The sequence below is a fragment of the Rhinopithecus roxellana genome, chromosome 3 (assembly GCF_007565055.1).
Source record: "Rhinopithecus roxellana isolate Shanxi Qingling chromosome 3, ASM756505v1, whole genome shotgun sequence".
Classification (NCBI taxonomy): Eukaryota; Metazoa; Chordata; class Mammalia; order Primates; family Cercopithecidae; genus Rhinopithecus; species Rhinopithecus roxellana.
In genome coordinates, this window is record NC_044551.1 from 163989344 (window position 1) to 164007679 (window position 18336).

Sequence of the window (18336 nt, forward strand, 5' to 3'; positions counted from 1 at the left end):
TCTGGGTGCTCCTGTATTGGGTGCATATATATTTAGGAGAGTTAGCTCTTCCTGTTGAATTGATCCCTTTACCATTATGTAATGGCCTTCTTTGTCTCTTTTGATCTTTGATGGTTTAAAGTCTGTTTTATCAGAGACTAGGATTGCAACCCCTGCTTTTTTTTGTTCTCCATTTGCTTGGTAGATCTTCCTCCATCCCTTTATTTTGAGCCTATGTATGTCTCTGCATGTGAGATGGGTCTCCTGAATACAGCAGACTGATGGGTCTTGACTCTTTATCCAGTTTGCCAGTCTGTGTCTTTTAATTGGAGCATTTAGTCCATTAACATTTAAGGTTAATATTGTTATGTGTGAACTTGATCCTGCCATTATGATATTAACTGGTTATTTTGCTCGTTAGTTGATGCAGTTTCTTCCTAGCCTCGATGGTCTTTACATTTTGCCAAGTTTTTGCGATGGCTGGTACCGGTTGTTCCTTTCCATGTTTAGGGCTTCCTTCAGGGTCTCTTGTAAGGCAGGCCTGGTGGTGACAAAATCTCTAAGCATTTGCTTATCTGTAAAGGATTTTATTTCTCCTTCACTTATGAAACTTAGTTTGGCTGGATATGAAATTCTGGGTTTAAAATTCTTTTCTTTAAGAACGTTGAATATTGGCCCCCACTCTCTTCTGGCTTGTAGAGTTTCTGCCGAGAGATCTGCTGTTAGTCTGATGGGCTTCCCTTTGTGGGTGACCCGACCTTTCTCTCTGGCTGCCCTTAAGATTTTTTCCTTCATTTCAACTTTGGTGAATCTGGCAATTATGTGTCTTGGAGTTGCTCTTCTGGAGGAGTATCTTTGTGGCGTTCTCTGTATTTCCTGAATTTGAATGTTGGCCTGCCCTACTAGGTTGGGGAAGTTCTCCTGGATGATATCCTGAAGAGTGTTTTCCAACTTGGTTCCATTTTCCCCCTCACTTTCAGGCACCCCAATCAGACGTAGATTTGGTCTTTTTACGTAATCCCATACTTCTTGCAGGCTTTGCTCATTTCTTTTTCTTCTTTTTTCTTTTGGTTTCTCTTCTCGCTTCATTTCATTCATTTGATCTTCAATCGCTGATACTCTTTCTTCCAGTTGATCGAGTCGGTTACTGAAGCTTGTGCATTTGTCACGTATTTCTCGTGTCATGGTTTTCATCTCTGTCATTTCGTTTATGATCTTCTCTGCATTAATGAGTCTAGCTGTCAATTCTTCCACTCTTTTTTCAAGATTTTTAGTTTCTTTGCGCTGGGTACGTAATTCCTCCTTTAGCTCTGATAAGTTTGATGGACTGAAGCCTTCTTCTCTCCTCTCGTCCAAGTCATTCTCTGACCAGCTTTGATCCGTTGCTGGTGATGGGCTGCGCTCCTTTGCAGGGGGAGATGCGCTCTTATTTTTTGAATTTCCAGCTTTTCTGCCCTGCTTCTTCCCCATCTTTGTGGTTTTATCTGTCTCTGGTCTTTGATGGTGGTGACGAACTGATGGGGTTTTGGTATAGGTGTCCTTCCTGTTTGATAGTTTTCCTTCTGACAGTCAGAAGGACTGTCTGTTAGTCTGTTGGAGATTGCTTGAGGTCCACTCCAGACCCTGTTTGCCTGGGTATCAGCAGCAGAGGTTGCCGAAGATAGAATATTGCTGAACAGCGAGTGTACCTGTCTGATTCTTCCTTTGGAAGTGTCCTCTCAGGGGTGTACTCCACCCTGTGAGGTGTGGGGTGTCAGACTGCCCCTAGTGGGGGATTTCTCCCAGCTAGGCTACTCAGGGGTCAGGGACACACCTGAGCAGGCAGTCTGTCCGTTCTCAGATCTCAACCTCCGCGTTGGGAGATCCGCGGCTCTCCCCAAAGCTGTCAGACAGAGTCGTTCGCGTCTGCACCGGCTCCCGCTACTTCCCCTGTTGGTCTTCAACTGTGCGCTGTCCCCAGAGGTGGAGACTACAGAGACAGGCAGGCTTCCTTGAGCTGCTGTGAGCTCCACCCAGTTCGAGCTTCCCAGCGGCTTTGTTTACCTACTTAAGCCTCAGCAATGGCGGGCGCCCCTCCCCCAGCCTCGCTGCTGCCTTGCGGATAGATCGCGGCAGACTGCTGTGTTAGCAGTGAGGGAGGCTTCGTGGGCGTGGGACCCTCCCGGCCAGGTGTGGGATATATTCTCCTGGAATGCCTGTATGCTTACAGCGCAGTATTGGGGTGGGAGTTACCCGATTTTCCAGGTGTTGTGTGTCTCAGTTCCCCTGGCTAGGAAAACGGATCCCCTTCCCCCTTGCGCTTCCAGGTGAGGCGATGCCTCGCCCTGCTTCAGCTCTCGCTGGTCAGGCTGCAGCAGCTGACCAGCACCGATTGTCCGGCACTCCCTAGTGAGATGACCCCAGTACCTCAGTTGAAAATGCAGAAATCACCGGTCTTCTGTGTCGCTCGCGCTGGGAGTTGGAGACTGGAGTTGTTCCTATTCGGCCATCTTGCTCCGCCCCCCCCCACGTCAGTTTTCTAAGTTAAAGTTGCAAGAGACTCAATCATCTCTTTCAATAGACTGAGTGTTCTCTACTCCTTACTTGCTCTGTGGCTTACAGCCTCAGTTTCCTTCTGTATAGAAGGAGGATTCTATTCTAGATGAGGAAAGTAGCTGCAAGGATTAGAGATGATAATGATAACAACACTATTATATATTGAAAACTTACTGTGATATAAGCTCTGTGTAGGAACTTTACATGTAATATCTCACTAAATCTTTCCAACTTCCCTATAATGTTTGTGTTACTGTTCTATCTTTAGAGATAAAAAACTTAAAGCTCAGAATAATCAGGAACGTAGCCTAAGTTCCATGGCAACTCAGTGGTGAAATTGGGATCTATCTTTCTAGCATTATAATACAAGTAAAGTGCCTAGCAAATTGTCTCATGCTAATAAATATTAGTAATTTTAAAACATTTATATTATTATAGCTATAAATATTAAATTGTATAGCTGAAGGCTAAAACACATAAAAATTTTAAAATGTTGTTTCTGGGATGGCTTAAAGCCAGTATAAAAATCTGTTATGACCTGGTTGTTCAGGTGCCTTAATTTTCACCCAAAGAACTTTTGAGCAGAGAATGCATGGCCTAAGAGAAGCTTTGTGAGTGAAAGTGTATAGTTAATTAAGTGTGGAAAATGCTTATATTTTATTCTTCTGGAGAATCTCAAGAAACAATAGCATATTAAAGGCTCCGAGATGTCTTGCAGTAAAGAAAACTATAATCTAGTTTAACCCAAAGTTTTCACATGTACTTAACAAAGAAATTCTTTCTTCACATAATATTTATAACCATCTCTTTAAATCAGTGTTCTGCAGAAAACACTTGGGAGAAATGAATCTACCGAAATTCCTCTTCCAAGTTGAGCATGTAATGTTTTGACAAGTCTTCTTTTTCTGCCAACTCATCTCCCTGTTGTAGATGTGCTGTGAAATGTCAAGGCTGACAATAAACTTTTTCTGGCACTTAACTATTAAACCTAAGTTTTTCTTAGGCTTTTCTCACAACAGCACAACATTCTTTCTACTTCTCTCCGTCCTACAGTCACAGGTAACCATTTCCTGAAACTCCTGTTCACAGTATTTCTTAGCTCCTCTTATAGAGCAGACCATATCTTCTGTACTATTCAATGGCTTCCAAAGTTTTGTTAACTCTACTTTAAAGCTTATTGCCACTTAATTTGTCATGTGCTTATGCCTCTACAATGACATTATAAGTTATTTAGTGTCTGAAACTGTGCACTCCACTTCCCTGTGTCCCTAAAGAAGCATGACAGTGCGTTGCTCATTCATTCATTAATTCATTCATTCAACAAACATGCACTGAGCATCTTCCCTGTGCCAGGCACGGTTCTAAGTGCTGGAGTATAGCAGTAAACATGACAATCAAGATCATTAGTACTCTGGTGGAAATTTATTTGTATGGGGAAAGATAGATAAGTAAATATTCAAGTAGGTACATAACTCATGTCAGATAAGGGTAAGTGGTATGAAGCAGTAAGGGCATGTGAATGAGGAAAGGAGGAGAGGCTGCTTGAGCTTGGAAAGGCCTCTCTGAAGAGGAAATATTTAAGCCTGGTTATGTGCTTGGTAAAGGCCAGGAGACTGGCTGAGTTTGCTAAATGAGAGGAAAAGCAGGAAGGCCACTGTGACTGTGGTAAACATGCTAAGTCAGGGGAGCAAGATGAGATCAATTCAGAGTGGGTGGTATGCACTACACTGTAGTAAGGAATTTGGACTTTAAGATAATTCGGAAGCCACAGAATGTTTTAGACATGGGATTGAACTAAGCATGATTTTATAACTTTAAAAGATAATTCTGACTACAGGGTAGAAAATAAAATGTCAGGAGCCAAGGGAGGGCTCAGGCAGGCCAGTTAAAGGTTATTTTAGTAGGCAAGGCAAGATATGATGGTGATTTGGATACGTGATAGCAGGAGAGTAAAGGAAGTGGGCAGATTCTGGCTATACTTTGGCATGTGAGACAATGGGACTTGCCAGCTTGAGCAAACAGATGCACAGAAATATTTCCTAGATGTAGATATTTACTAAATGCAGATATTTCCTAGGTAAAGGTTACCTGGGAGACTAATAAGCCTGGGAGAAAAAGTAGGGGACAGAATCAGAAGTTCTTTTTCACTGCGTTAAGGGTGGAAGTCTGTAAGATATCTAGGAATACATGTCAATTTAACCTGATTCTGGAGATCACAGGAAAGGGCGGGGATATATATATATGTAATTATATTTGGGAGTTACTGGTACAAAACTAGTATTTAAAACCATAGGACCAAGCTCGGCATGGTGGCGCCTGCCTGTGATCTCAGCACTTTGGGAGGCTGAGGCAGGAAGATGGCTTGAGTCCAAGAGTTGAGACCGTCCTGGACAACACAGCGAAACTCCATCTCCACAAAAAGATACAAAATATTAGCTGGGCCTGGTGGCGTATGCCTGTAGCTCCAGCTACTTGGGAGACTGAGGCAGGAGGATCACTTGAGCCCAGGAGGTTGAGGCTGTAGTGAGCCATGATTGCACCACTGACCTCCAGCCTGGGTGACAGAGTGAGATCCTGACTCAAATAAATAAATAAATAAATAAATAAACAAACAAACAAACACATGGGACCACATGAAATCATCTAAGGACAGAATGTAACCCCAAGGCACCTCAAAATTTGGAAGTAGTATAGGCTGAGAAAGGCAAGCTAAAACGGTAAACAGGAGAACATGGTGTCAAGAAGTCGAAGAGAATAAAGTATAGCTAGCATGAAGGAGTGGTCAGCTGGGTCAGATTCCAAAGATTTAGATGTAGGCAGAAAAGGAATCTTTGGATTGGCCAACATGGAGGCAGCAAGAGTAGGGCCAGCGGAGTGGTGAGGACTGAAGATGGTAAGAGTACACTGAAGGAAGGGTCAGAGAAATAGGGCAGTACTAAGGGGAACACAAAGTCAAGAGAGGGCTTCCCTCTACTCCCAGAAGGGAGATCCTGGAGTTTACCTAAATAGAGTCAGAAGGAGAGGAGAGATTAATAGTATAGAAAAGAGTAGGACTAATTGAATATATATATCTATATGTTTGTTTAGTTACTGTCTTTTTTTTTTGGATATAGGGTCTTGCTCTATGACCCAGGCTGGAGTGCAGTGGTGTAATCATAGCTCACTGCAACCTCTAACTCTTGGGCTCAAGTAACCCCTCCATATCAGCCTTGTAAGTAGCTAGGACAACAGGCATGCATCACTGCACCTGGCTAACTTTTAAGTTTTTTGTATGTTGCCCAGGCTAGTTTCAAACTCTTGACCTCAAGTGATCCTCCCGCCTCAGCCTCCTAAAGTGCTGGGATTAAAGGTGTAAGCCATGGTGCCCGGTGTAATTAGTGTCAATTTTTAGGTGTATTTGATTTACATTAGACTGAATAGGGAGTTGTTTTCCAAATCCCCAGGACTTAAAACTGGGTGGTAATAATAATAACAATATTAGTTTAACATGCATTTACTGATTACATGCTGGGCATTGCTTTATGGACTTTACACATATATTAACTCCTTTATTCCCCCAAATAACAATAAGTGCCCCGATTTTACACTTGCGGAAACTGAGACACAGAGAGGTTAACTAATTTGTCTAGTGTCATGTAGACAGTAAGCGACGAAACAGGATTCTCAAATAGTCTGACTCTGAACTCTTAACTACCAGGAGAAAGTGGTAGGAGGTTTCATAGCCACTAGCACTTCCTCAGTTCAGGACACATTTTATGAATCACCTCCTGTCAGTTACCACTTCTTTTCCCAAGGGTATAAGGTTATCTAAAAGGATGAAAGGGTATTGTTTTTCAATTCTTTCTCTGGTCAGGACAGTCTTCCAAGCTAGTCAAACCAATTAGATGTGTGCAGCAATTCTTTCAAACCAGTTTCTTTTTTTTTTTTTTTTTTTTATTATACTTTAAGTTCTAGGATACATGTGCATAACGTGCAGGTTTGTTACATATGTATACTTATGACATGTTGGTGTGCTGCACCCATCAACTCGTCAGCACCCATCAATTCATCATTTATATAATGTATAACTCCCCAGTGCAATCCCTCCCTCCTCCCCCCTCTCCATGATAGGCTCCAGTGTGTGATGCTCCCCTTCCCGAGTCCAAGTGATCTCATTGTTCAGTTCCCACCTATGAGTGAGAACATGCGGTGTTTGGTTTTCTCTTCTTGTGATAGTTTGCTAAGAATGACGGTTTCCAGCTGCATCCATGTCCCTACAAAGGACGCAAACTCATCCTTTTTTATGGCTGCATAGTATTCCATGGTGTATATGTGCCACATTTTCTTAATCCAGTCTGTCACAGATGGACATTTGGGTTGATTCCAAGTCTTTGCTATTGTGAATAGTGCCGCAATAAACATACGTGTGCATGTGTCTTTGTAGTAGACTAATTTATAATCCTTTGGGTATATACCCAGTAGTGGGATGGCTGGGTCATATGGTACATCTAGTTCTAGATCCTTGAGGAATTGCCATACTGTTTTCCATAATGGTTGAACTAGTTTACAATCCCACCAACAGTGTAAAAGTGTTCCTATTTCTCCACATCCTCTCCAACAACTGTTATTTCCTGATTTTTTAATGATTGCCATTCTAACTGGTGTGAGATGGTATCTCATTGTGGTTTTGATTTGCATTTCTCTGATGGCCAGTGATGATGAGCATTTTTTCATGTGTCTGTTGGCTGTATGAATGTCTTCTTTTGAGAAATGTCTGTTCATATCCTTTGCCCACTTTTTGATGGGGTTGTTTTTTTTTTTCTTGTATATTTGTTTGAGTTCTTTGTAGATTCTGGATATTAGCCCTTTGTCAGATGAGTAGGTTGCAAAAATTTTCTCCCATTCTGTAGGTTGCCTGTTCACTCTGATGGTAGTTTCTTTTGCTGTGCAAAAGCTCTTTAGTTTAATGAGATCCCATTTGTCAATTTTGGCTTTTGCTGCCATTGCTTTTGGTGTTTTAGACATGAAGTCCTTGCCCATGCCTATGTCCTGAATGGTACTACCTAGATTTTCTTCTAGGGTTTTTATGGTATTAGGTCTAACATTGAAGTCTCTAATCCATCTTGAATTAATCTTCGTATAAGGGGTAAGGAAAGGATCCAGTTTCAGCTTTCTACTTATGGCTAGCCAATTTTCCCAGCACCATTTATTAAATAGGGAATCCTTTCCCCATTTCTTGTTTCTCTCAGGTTTGTCAAAGATCAGATGGTTGTAGATGTGTGGTATTATTTCTGAGGACTCTGTTCTGTTCCATTGGTCTATATCTCTGTTTTGGTACCAGTACCATGCTGTTTTGGTTACTGTAGCCTTGTAGTATAGTTTGAAGTCAGGTAGCGTGACGCCTCAAGCTTTGTCCTTTTGACTTAGGATTGTCTTGGCAATGCGGGCTCTTTTTTGGTTCCATATGAACTTTAAAGCAGTTTTTTCCAATTCTGTGAAGAAACTCATTGGTAGCTTGATGGGGATGGCATTGAATCTATAAATAACCTTGGGCAGTATGGCCATTTTCACGATATTGATTCTTCCTATCCATGAGCATGGTATGTTCTTCCATTTGTTTGTGTCCTCTTTGATTTCACTGAGCAGTGGTTTGTAGTTCTCCTTAAAGAGGTCCTTTACATCCCTTGTAAGCTGGATTCCTAGGTATTTTATTCTCTTTGAAGCAATTGTGAATGGAAGTTCATTCCTGATTTGGCTCTCTGCTTGTCTGTTGCTGGTGTATAAGAATGCTTTTGATTTTTGCACATTAATTTTGTATCCTGAAACTTTGCTGAAGTTGCTTATCAGCTTAAGGAGATTTTGGGCTGAGACAATGGGGTTTTCTAAATATACAATCATGTCATCTGCAAACAGGGACAATTTGACTTCTTCTTTTCCTAACTGGATACCCTTTATTTCTTTCTCTTGCCTGATTGCCCTAGCCAGAACTTCCAACACTATGTTGAATAGGAGTGGTGAGAGAGGGCATCCCTGTCTTGTGCCAGTTTTCAAAGGGAATTTTTCCAGTTTTTGCCCATTCAGAATGATATTAGCTGTGGGTTTGTCATAAATAGCTCTTATTATTTTGAGGTACGTTCCATCAATACCGAATTTATTGAGCGTTTTTAGCATGAAGGGCTGTTGAATTTTGTCAAAAGCCTTTTCTGCATCTATTGAGATAATCATGTGGTTCTTGTCTTTGGTTCTGTTTATATGCTGGATTACGTTTATTGATTTGCGAATGTTGAACCAGCCTTGCATCCCAGGGATGAAGCCCACTTGATCATGGTGGATAAGTTTTTGATGTGCTGCTGAATCCGGTTTGCCAGTATTTTATTGAGAATTTTTGCATCGATGTTCATCAGGGATATTGGTCTAAAATTCTCTTTTTTTGTTGTGTCTCTGCCAGGCTTTGGTATCAGGATGATGTTGGCCTCATAAAATGAGTTAGGGAGGATTCCCTCTTTTTCTATTGATTGGAATAGTTTCAGAAGGAATGGTACCAGCTCCTCCTTGTACCTCTGGTAGAATTCAGCTGTGAATCCATCTGGTTCTGGACTTTTTTTGGTGGGTAGGCTATTAATTGTTGCCTCAATTTCATAGCCTGCTATTGGTCTATTCAGGGATTCAACTTCTTCCTGATTTAGTCTTGGGAGAGTGTAAGTGTCCAGGAAATTATCCATTTCTTCTAGATTTTCTAGTTGATTTGCGTAAAGGCGTTTATAGTATTCTCTGATGGTTGTTTGTATTTCTGTGGGGTCGGTGGTGATATACCCTTTATCATTTTTTATTGCGTCTATTTGATTCCTCTCTCTTTTCTTCTTTATTAGTCTTGCTAGCGGTCTGTCAATTTTGTTGATCTTTTCAAAAAACCAACTCCTGGATTCATTGATTTTTTGGAGGGTTTTCTGTGTCTCTATCTCCTTCAGTTCTGCTCTGATCTTAGTTATTTCTTGCCTTCTGCTAGCTTTTGAATGTGTTTGCTCTTGCCTCTCTAGTTCTTTTCATTGTGATGTTAGAGTGTCAATTTTAGATCTTTCCTGCTTTCTCTTGTGGGCATTTAGTGCTATAAATTTCCCTCTACACACTGCTTTAAATGTGTCCCAGAGATTCTGGTATGTTGTATCTTTGTTCTCATTGGTTTCAAAGAACATCTTTATTTCTGCCTTCATTTCGTTATGTACCCAGTAGTCATTCAGGAGCAGGTTGTTCAGTTTCCATGTAGTTGAGCGGTTTTGATTGAGTTTCTTAGTCCTGAGTTCTAGTTTGATTGCACTGTGGTCTGAGAGACAGTTTGTTCTAATTTCTGTTCTTTTCCATTTGCTGAGGAGTGCTTTACTTCCAATTATGTGGTCAATTTTGGAATAAGTGCGATGTGGTGCTGAGAAGAATGTATATTCTGTTGATTTGGGGTGGAGAGTTCTATAGATGTCTATTAGGTCCGCTTCGTGCAGAGATGAGTTCAATTCCTGGATATCCTTGTTAACTTTCTGTCTCGTTGATCTTCAAACCAGTTTCTTTTAGGATTTTTATAAATATCTACTACACATTCACAAACAATTTTTTTTCACAAAAAAATTTCCTTCTGTATACATATTTTGATACACATTTATACATCATTTTAATACTATATAGTATGCAATTATTGGTTGGGGTGTTCCACAATGTACTTAACCCTTCAAATATGTATGTGTGTACACTTATGTGTTTATAGAAGAAATCCATGTTCTTGGCAGAAAAATCTGAAAATACAGCTTAGCAGAAAAAATTCCTTCATTTCATCATTTAATAAATATTTACTGAGTGTCTATTTTGTGTCATGCAAACTTACAAATCATGCTTTCAAATACCATTTAAAAGCTTGAAGAAAATGCAAAAGAACTGCAAGATAGAAAATATACAGAAGATACGTGAAAAAATTAGTAAAACACAAATCACACGCATGATGAGAGACAGAGGGAGAGAGAGAGGAAGAGATTCCAGAAGTAAGTATATCAAATGTGGGCAGTAGTTATTATTTCCAGGTGGTAGGATTAGGGTGACTTTTATTTTCTTCTGCTTGCCTTTTTTCCCCGTGTTTTTTCTATAATGAACATATGTTACTTGAATACTTGGAAAGTTGTTATTTAAATATTATTTCTACATATTATGTTAAGAGCATATGCATTACCAGACATCTGATTTGCTGCTAAAGTAGAATCTATGAAGGTAGTAAGGCATGGAGTATATGTGGACATTTTTATTGTTTCCATTACTCAATAACAATGGCGCAAATGATTTCACTGCCAGAAGCATTGTTTAAAGATGTGTGTGTATGTGGCACTACACAATTATTCATGCTTGTGTGTGTGTGTGTGTGTATACATATATATATATATAAAATACATATATATATAAAAAATACATAAAATAAATGATGGACAACTAGTATGATACTTTACTTCTTGCCACTAGATCTACCTAGCAGAGAAACAGAGATCAAAGACACATTTTCAAGGAAAAAAAAAAAAAAACCTGAAAATTCAGATACTATCTTCTGTCTCTTTGTTAAGGCTACCCTTTAAGATGTCTCCTTTCTTTCCTTTTTAACTTTTTATTATGTAAAATCTCGAATATACTAAAAAATATGTATAACTGAGTATTCAAAAATAAATACAAGAAACCCCATGTTCCCATCACCCAATTTCAATAATTATCAAAGTATTAAGAACTTTCTTTGTGACTGCTTATCTTGCACCAGTAACAAATATAAACTTATGAACAGAAAAACTATCTTTATAGAAAACAATTTTAACATTAAATTTAAAAAATTGCTTTTAAAAGCCTCTGCATGTAACCTTGAAACTTCTTCCCCAAAGAGTTTCTGAGGTCTGCTGATGCAGTTACTGTCTTATGCATTTGCCCTTCTTCCATAATAGCTACTTGAATGCATTATTAAACTTGGGAAATGGAAAAAGCAAAATAAAGAAAGCAGTGAGCCGGGAAGTGTGAAGCCATCAGACAGAACTGGGGGAAACAGCGAGCACTCCCCCAGGGAAAGTGTGGCCAGGAAGACAGCCTCAGTATGAGCTGGCCCCAGGTTCGGGAGGCTACTCTCATTTAGAGAGATCACAGGCAAGGCCAGTGGAGTGCCATAAAACTGCCACCTGGTTATACCTACCCAAACTGTTGTCACTGCTCGTGGGCCAGGAAGCAATTCTATCCCTCAGATTCTTTGTACAGGAGTTGTCTGACTTTGCAGAAAGATCTACTTCCTCCTTCCTAATTTCTCGAACGAGCTGCATGCGGCATCTTGTGAAATCCTGAAAGGAAATCTTCCCATTTTCATCTGCTCCCAACTGGGTCATGATCTCAGCCACAGACTCTTCCATATTCAACTGGCGACAAACCATTAGCAAGTCATTTCTGCAGAAGGGGTTGAATAGAAGAAAATGTGTTATGAGTGACATTTAAGCTAGAAAAACTGGTTAATGAAAAAAAGAGAAAAAAGGTATTTCTCGAGCCAGGCATGGTGGCTCATGCCTGTAATCCCAGCACGTTGGGAGGCCGAGGCTGGCAGATCACAAGGTCAGGAGATCGAGACCATCCTGGCTAACACAGTGAAACCCCGTCTCTACTAAAAATACAAAAAAATGAGCCGGGCGAGGTAGCAGGTGCCTGTAGTTCCAGCTACTCGGGAGGCTGAGGCAGGAGAATGGCGTGAACCCGGGAGGCGGAGCTTGCAGTGAGCCGAGATCGCGCCACTGCACTCCAGCCTGGGTGACAAAGTGAGACTCCATCTCAAAAAAAAAAAGTATTTCTTATTCACATACTAGATGTATTTTCAACTTTCTCATTGCTTCTAGAAAAGTGGTAAGTGGTAAGTGTATGAAAGAAAACATGTTTCATCTGGGTTATTCTAAACAAAAACTCTATTATTTGGAATGGTGAGGCAACTTTTAATCCTTTGTTCTCTTTTTCTTCCTGTTTCCACACCCTTCTCTCCCTTTCTTTGTTTTGAAATTGAGGATTGTAAAGTTCTTTCTTTACACCTGAAGAGTGTAGCATTGTAATCTCACTGTAAGATAAAGCTTCAGAACGTATAACAGACATTATTTCTATTCTTGGCAGAGTCCAAAATCTAGTCAAGTTATAAAAGAACCAACAGAGATTTTAACAAGCTTGATTTTCAGCTTTCTGGACCAATCTGGTAACTTTAGTACTTGTTTAAAACATCATTTAATCTTGACTTTCATGGTTCAATGCTTAGCTACCTTTGGTTTTTCCTGCTTTTGAGTGTTTTCCACCTTCCCAGAAGCAATCAGTAAGCCCTAAGACTAAGGGCAGGGATGAAAATCTCAGTGTCTTCCAGGACTAGATTTAATGTGAATGTGTGAAGTGGGTAGATCTAAGATAAGAGGGCTTGGTGGGGTCTGTGGCTGGACTAGAGAAGTGTATACAGCCTATAGAGTCTCCAATGTTAAAAAAGAAAAATAAAAAAAAATTTCAAAAAGAATAACAAGAACAATAACCCTATGCTGATCAAGAACATTTATGTGGAGGACATCAGTTTGATCCCTGACATACAAGTCTTATTCTTTTCTCTCTACCTAACCTCCTTTAGCAACTATTTTGTTCATATTCCTCCAACTGCAGGTCTCAACAAAGGTCAAAGGACTGTAGAATTTAAGTGCTGGAAGATACATTAGAAATTTGTTCATGGTCACAAACAAAGCTAATTAGTGTGCCTGTCTCAACATACTACCAAAGTTCAGTTATCTGGAGAACATAACCAGTTTGATGTTTGCTGACTTAACCATGCTAAGACCACTCTTCAAGTCACCCTTCACAAATTCTGTTTCCCGGTCAATGTCTCTATGGTCTCTCTCAAATTCCCTAGGCTCACAAAATTGTGGGCATTTTTAATATCTTCTCATTCACTCCTCCTTACCCCTAATTCTGTGCCCGGCACGCCCCTCTCCTACCTTTGCCCTTGTCCCCTTCCCCAAGTTTCCAGGGTCCGAGTTATCATCAAATTTAGGTTAGTCTTGTCCCCAAAATGCTTTTATACTTGCTCTTTATGGTGTTTTTCAATAAATGTAACAGACTCATCACCCTGCTTCCATATGCTATCCCATTTTCATGTTTTATAAAGAACTTTTACACATAGCTACATGTTTTATCTTCTGTGTACATGTGTGTCTGTGTCCATATGTATATCATATATCTATATATGCCTCTGCATCTGTGTATACACACACACACATATACACATACATATATATACACACATATATTTGTAAAGTAGATGGATGACGATAGGAATAAATATATACATGGAAGTGGGTGTGGGAGGTTAAATTATTAATATTAGTCCTAACCTTTCATTATGACACAGCAGTGTTATACATGTATATCCTTGCCTTGGTCTCAGGGCCAAGGACATTCATGGTAGGTGTGTCCTTTCCCATCCCTTAACATCAGGCTTCACATCTAACTTGCTTTGGCCCTTCGGATATTACTGGACAAGTGCCTATACTGTTGAGCTTGTCCCCTTTTGCTTTAGTCATCATTATGAGAAAAACATACATGGTAGCCATTACCCCTGTATCTAGCCTGGGCCTCAAAATAAGCCACCCCAGTCTACCTGAAGACTCATAGCTTAAGAAGTCATTCCAGCTGACCCCAAAATGTGTGATCAAGAGTAAGTTCTTATTGTTCATGCAAATTAAAGTTCATTCTTAAGCTCAGATTTTGTGATTTTTCTCCCAGCAGTAGCTAATCAATACACTGTAAAAATGTTTGTTTGGTTTTTAAAGTAATGTTTTCATATGCTTATCTTTTTGCCCTTCTCTGTATAAGACCTACCTGATGTTCAGCCAGATTCATCCAAGAGTTAGAGATGATTAGGATTGCTAAAGTAGGAATACAAACAGAAAGAAATGATCCTGCTTTTACTCTGAGTTCAGGGTTCAGATTATACTTTCTAAAATAAGAATTTCTTTCTTAGACATTTAGAAAATAGCCTTAAATTTAGGCTTAGCAAGAAATAAAGAGGTTTTCTAAATTCCAGAAGTTCATGTAATGTTAACATTAATATTCTCTGATTGGAAAAAATATGGTGTATTCATTTTTCCTGTCTGTGTATTTTCATTTTTCACAGTGTATTATACTACTTTCATAAATTGATATGTCATTGTAGGTTTTAAAATGGGGATAGTAGTGGTACCTACCTCATAGGGTTGCTCTGAAAATAAATGAGATAATACATAGAAAGCACTTAACATAGTTTCTGGCATATACTAAGTACTCAATAAACAGTAGCCATTATTATGATTGTTTTATAATTGTTGATCATAGATCTTTCATAATACCCTAGTTGCATGATTAGGGCTTTAATAATGAATTGTGATCTGCTCAGGGGAAAAGAATACTGAACGGAACTGACTACCTCACTAAGTGGTACAATCTGTCCACAGAGGCCCACCCTTCCTCCCTGCTGGCAGCCCACTTACATATATTGGGCACCCTGGTGAGAAACTCAGCTCTGTCCAGGCTTGAGAAGCCACATTCTACAAGGAACAGCTGCAAAGAAGTAACTGTGGTCTAGAAATACCAACTCAGAATAGAATGTGTAACACTGAATTTTAATTTTAAACGTGTAGGCTGTTGAGAGGCTGATATAAAAGATCAAAGCCAAAATACATTGCACTCTGCCAAATTAAGTCAAATTGTAAGTTTTAAATAGAAGTACTAGTTTTTCAAAACTAAATTCAAGCTAAATTCTTTTAGTATAGAAATACAAAATTAACAATAATAACTAACAAGCCTGCAGGGGAATTACAATTATCCCCTGATATGGTTTGGATGTTCATCCTCTCCAAATTCCATGTTGAAATGTAATCTACAATGTTGGAGGTGGGCCTGGTAGGAAGTGTTTGGGTCATGGGGGTTAATCCCTCATCAATGATTTAGCACCATCTACTTGATGATGAGTGAGTTCTCTCCCTGTTAGTTCACACATGAGCTGGTTGTTTAAAGAGGCCTGACACCTCCTCCCCGACCTTGTTCCCTCTCTTGCTATGTGACATGCTGGTTCCCCTTTGCCTTCCGCCATGATTGGAAGCTTCTTGAGGCCTTCACCAGAAGCAGATGCCAACATCACACTTCCTATACAGCTTGCAGAACAGTGAGCCAAAATAAACATTTTTTTCTTATAAATTACCCAGCCTCAGGTATTTCTTTACAGCTACACAAGAATAGACTAACATGTCCCCATTTTACAGATTACGATATGACAGCTGAAAGAGTCACAGAGACAATATGTGGCACAGCCTGGAATCTAAACCAAACTGGTCTGATTCTAGAGCTCTTACCCTTTCCATGCTATCATCTAGCATCTTGGAGGTTAATAACAGGTACATTTTGGCATGAGAAAACAATTAGGGACAGAACTAACATTAGCAGCTTGATTATTAAAGGTCATGAAGTAACAACGCTTTTATATCAAACCAGAAAATTACATTCATCTATATATGTGTTATCCTTCTATGTTACATATGAATGAGAATATAAAGTTACATTTTGTTATCAACAAGATGAGAAAACAAAGTTACAGCAGAGGAAGAAAATTATAAAAGCTCTCCTTTATATCAAGAGCTAAGTCTGGAGAACTTGAATTACACGGTATTTCCATAAGCCACCTTGCCATGTTGTTACAAATGGCCTTCAATGACATACAGTTCCATGTGACTATACCTCTTTATAGCATGCCTTTGCCATTCCTCCCATCAATAGGTGGAGGCTATTTCCCTGCCCTTGAATCTGGGCTGGCCTTGAGACTGGCTTTGACCAAAGAACATGGCAGAAATAAAATTCTAGGATTCTGAACACACAGGCCTAAAGATGCCTTCTAGCTTCCAATTTCAACTCAGTACCTTCCACTTCCATGCAGTCCTGGTAGTCTGCTCAGGCCCATGGTGGTCTCTTCCTTCTGATAACATTTAGTACCTGCACCAGTCATTTGGTGATTATTTACAGTTTTGTGACAGCTTTTGGATCGTACTTTGATTTCTTTCTCTCTCTCTTTTTAAAAATTGTTTTCACATATTCAATCCTTATCTTCCCAATATGACCATGAGCTCCTGGCAGCCAGTATTGGTGCCACATCAATCCCCTTTGAGATGTGTGCAGCACCTAGCACACCACCCCATGCACAGCAGACCCCATCACATTTGTTTTGATGGATTGATACATAAACTCTCAGAAGTTGAAAATGATCTTTCTTTTAAAGAGGGTCCTCACTTTGGATATTTTCACACATATACCTGTCTTTGTATTTTCCCACAGAATGCGGCACACGGGATGCTCAGTAAGTATGAATGACCAATGGCCTCCAAAAAACACTAATAACCCCGTAGCCTTAGTGACAGAACAGCAGGACATTTCTCTGCCCTAGGCAAGGAAAGTTTTTCAGAGGAAGAGATACTAAATTGAGACTGTCCAAAACTAAGTTAGTCCAGCATAGAACTATCTCAGTAGCAACAACATCATGTAAGTGTCCTGCCTTGAAAAAAAAAAAATAAAACTTTTGTATATTATTTCAGAAAACACACATTCATTGTAGAAAATGTAGACAAGCAGGAAGAAAATACAGATTACATGCAATCCCTTTACCTAGCAATAACCACAGTGAATATCTGGTGAATTACACAAAATTGTACTGAACATTTTTTCCTCTAAGTCATTACTGTTACAAGTGATTTAAAAGGTGTTTCATATTCATATTCATGCATATATATCTTATCTTCAGATGATATCATCATAACATGAGAAGGAAACAGACCTCAGTTTGTATCAGAGGAACTGGCCAAGTCAGGCAATATTTAGCTCTTAGAGTCTAACACCAATCACCAGACAGCAGAACTAAAATGACTTCAGTCATTTCAGAAGATTGATGCTTCTCACTCAAAACTGCATGGTTTCACAATGCACAGCTATTATTTTCTATATATAAAAGTCTTTTTTTCTCTCTCTTGGCTATTCTTCCTTTAACTTATAAAGAAATTGAGTATGAAGTGAAAATTCAATAAAACTATTTGTCATTCAAGTAAATTCACAGCCTAACCTTGGGGATGTATAATGGGAAAGATAAGCTTTGGTCTCTCAGGCTCAGGGGCAGAGAAAAACACTATTCTTCTCCACAATGATAATAAATCCCAAACCCCGTTGGAATGAGGGCTATACAGAGGCAGTTTAAGTAATAGGTTACATGCTTTTGTTCAAAATTCTCAACTAACAGAGACCCCCGGACCTAGTAGGTAGTCCAGAAATAGTTGCTCATAAAAGACTGCAAAAACATCTAAAAACTTATTTCAGTGTGTATTAGCTATTATTATAAATAATAATAATCATATAAATAACAGTATAAATAATAATATAAATATATACTATTATAAATAATAACAGCTAATTTGAGTCACACAAAAATGTAATTTAGAAGTCTCTAATTTCAGTTCTACAGATATTCAAAGTGTGAAAAATTACAATTAGGTCATAAAAAGTAACAGATGGCTGGGCTATAGCTGGTAATTTCTGTGTACAGCTGTTGAACGGAATAAATGCATTTGCCTTTCTTTCGTTATTGCTTCTTATGAAATAATTAGGGTGAAGTACAAAACAATAAGCATATAAGCAAACAAAACCATATTTAAGAAAAAAGGAGAAGAGGTTATTAAATATAGGAAATTTCAACAAATTTCAGAGAGACACAAAAGAGATGGGAGCATGATGACGGATGATACAGGCACTAGAAACCCTTGCCTA

The 18336-nt window shown here is 39.3% G+C and overlaps 1 protein-coding gene across 1 annotated transcript in view; it reads right to left on the reverse strand.

The window, feature by feature from the left end:
* MCC (MCC regulator of WNT signaling pathway) overlaps nucleotides 1–18336 on the reverse strand; it is a 486531-nt gene that overhangs the window by 359664 nt on the left and 108531 nt on the right. The window contains exon 2 of the mRNA XM_030928032.1: nucleotides 11693–11937. Within this exon, the coding sequence (XP_030783892.1) occupies nucleotides 11693–11937 (245 nt within the window). The remainder of the gene's footprint in view (nucleotides 1–11692; nucleotides 11938–18336) is intronic.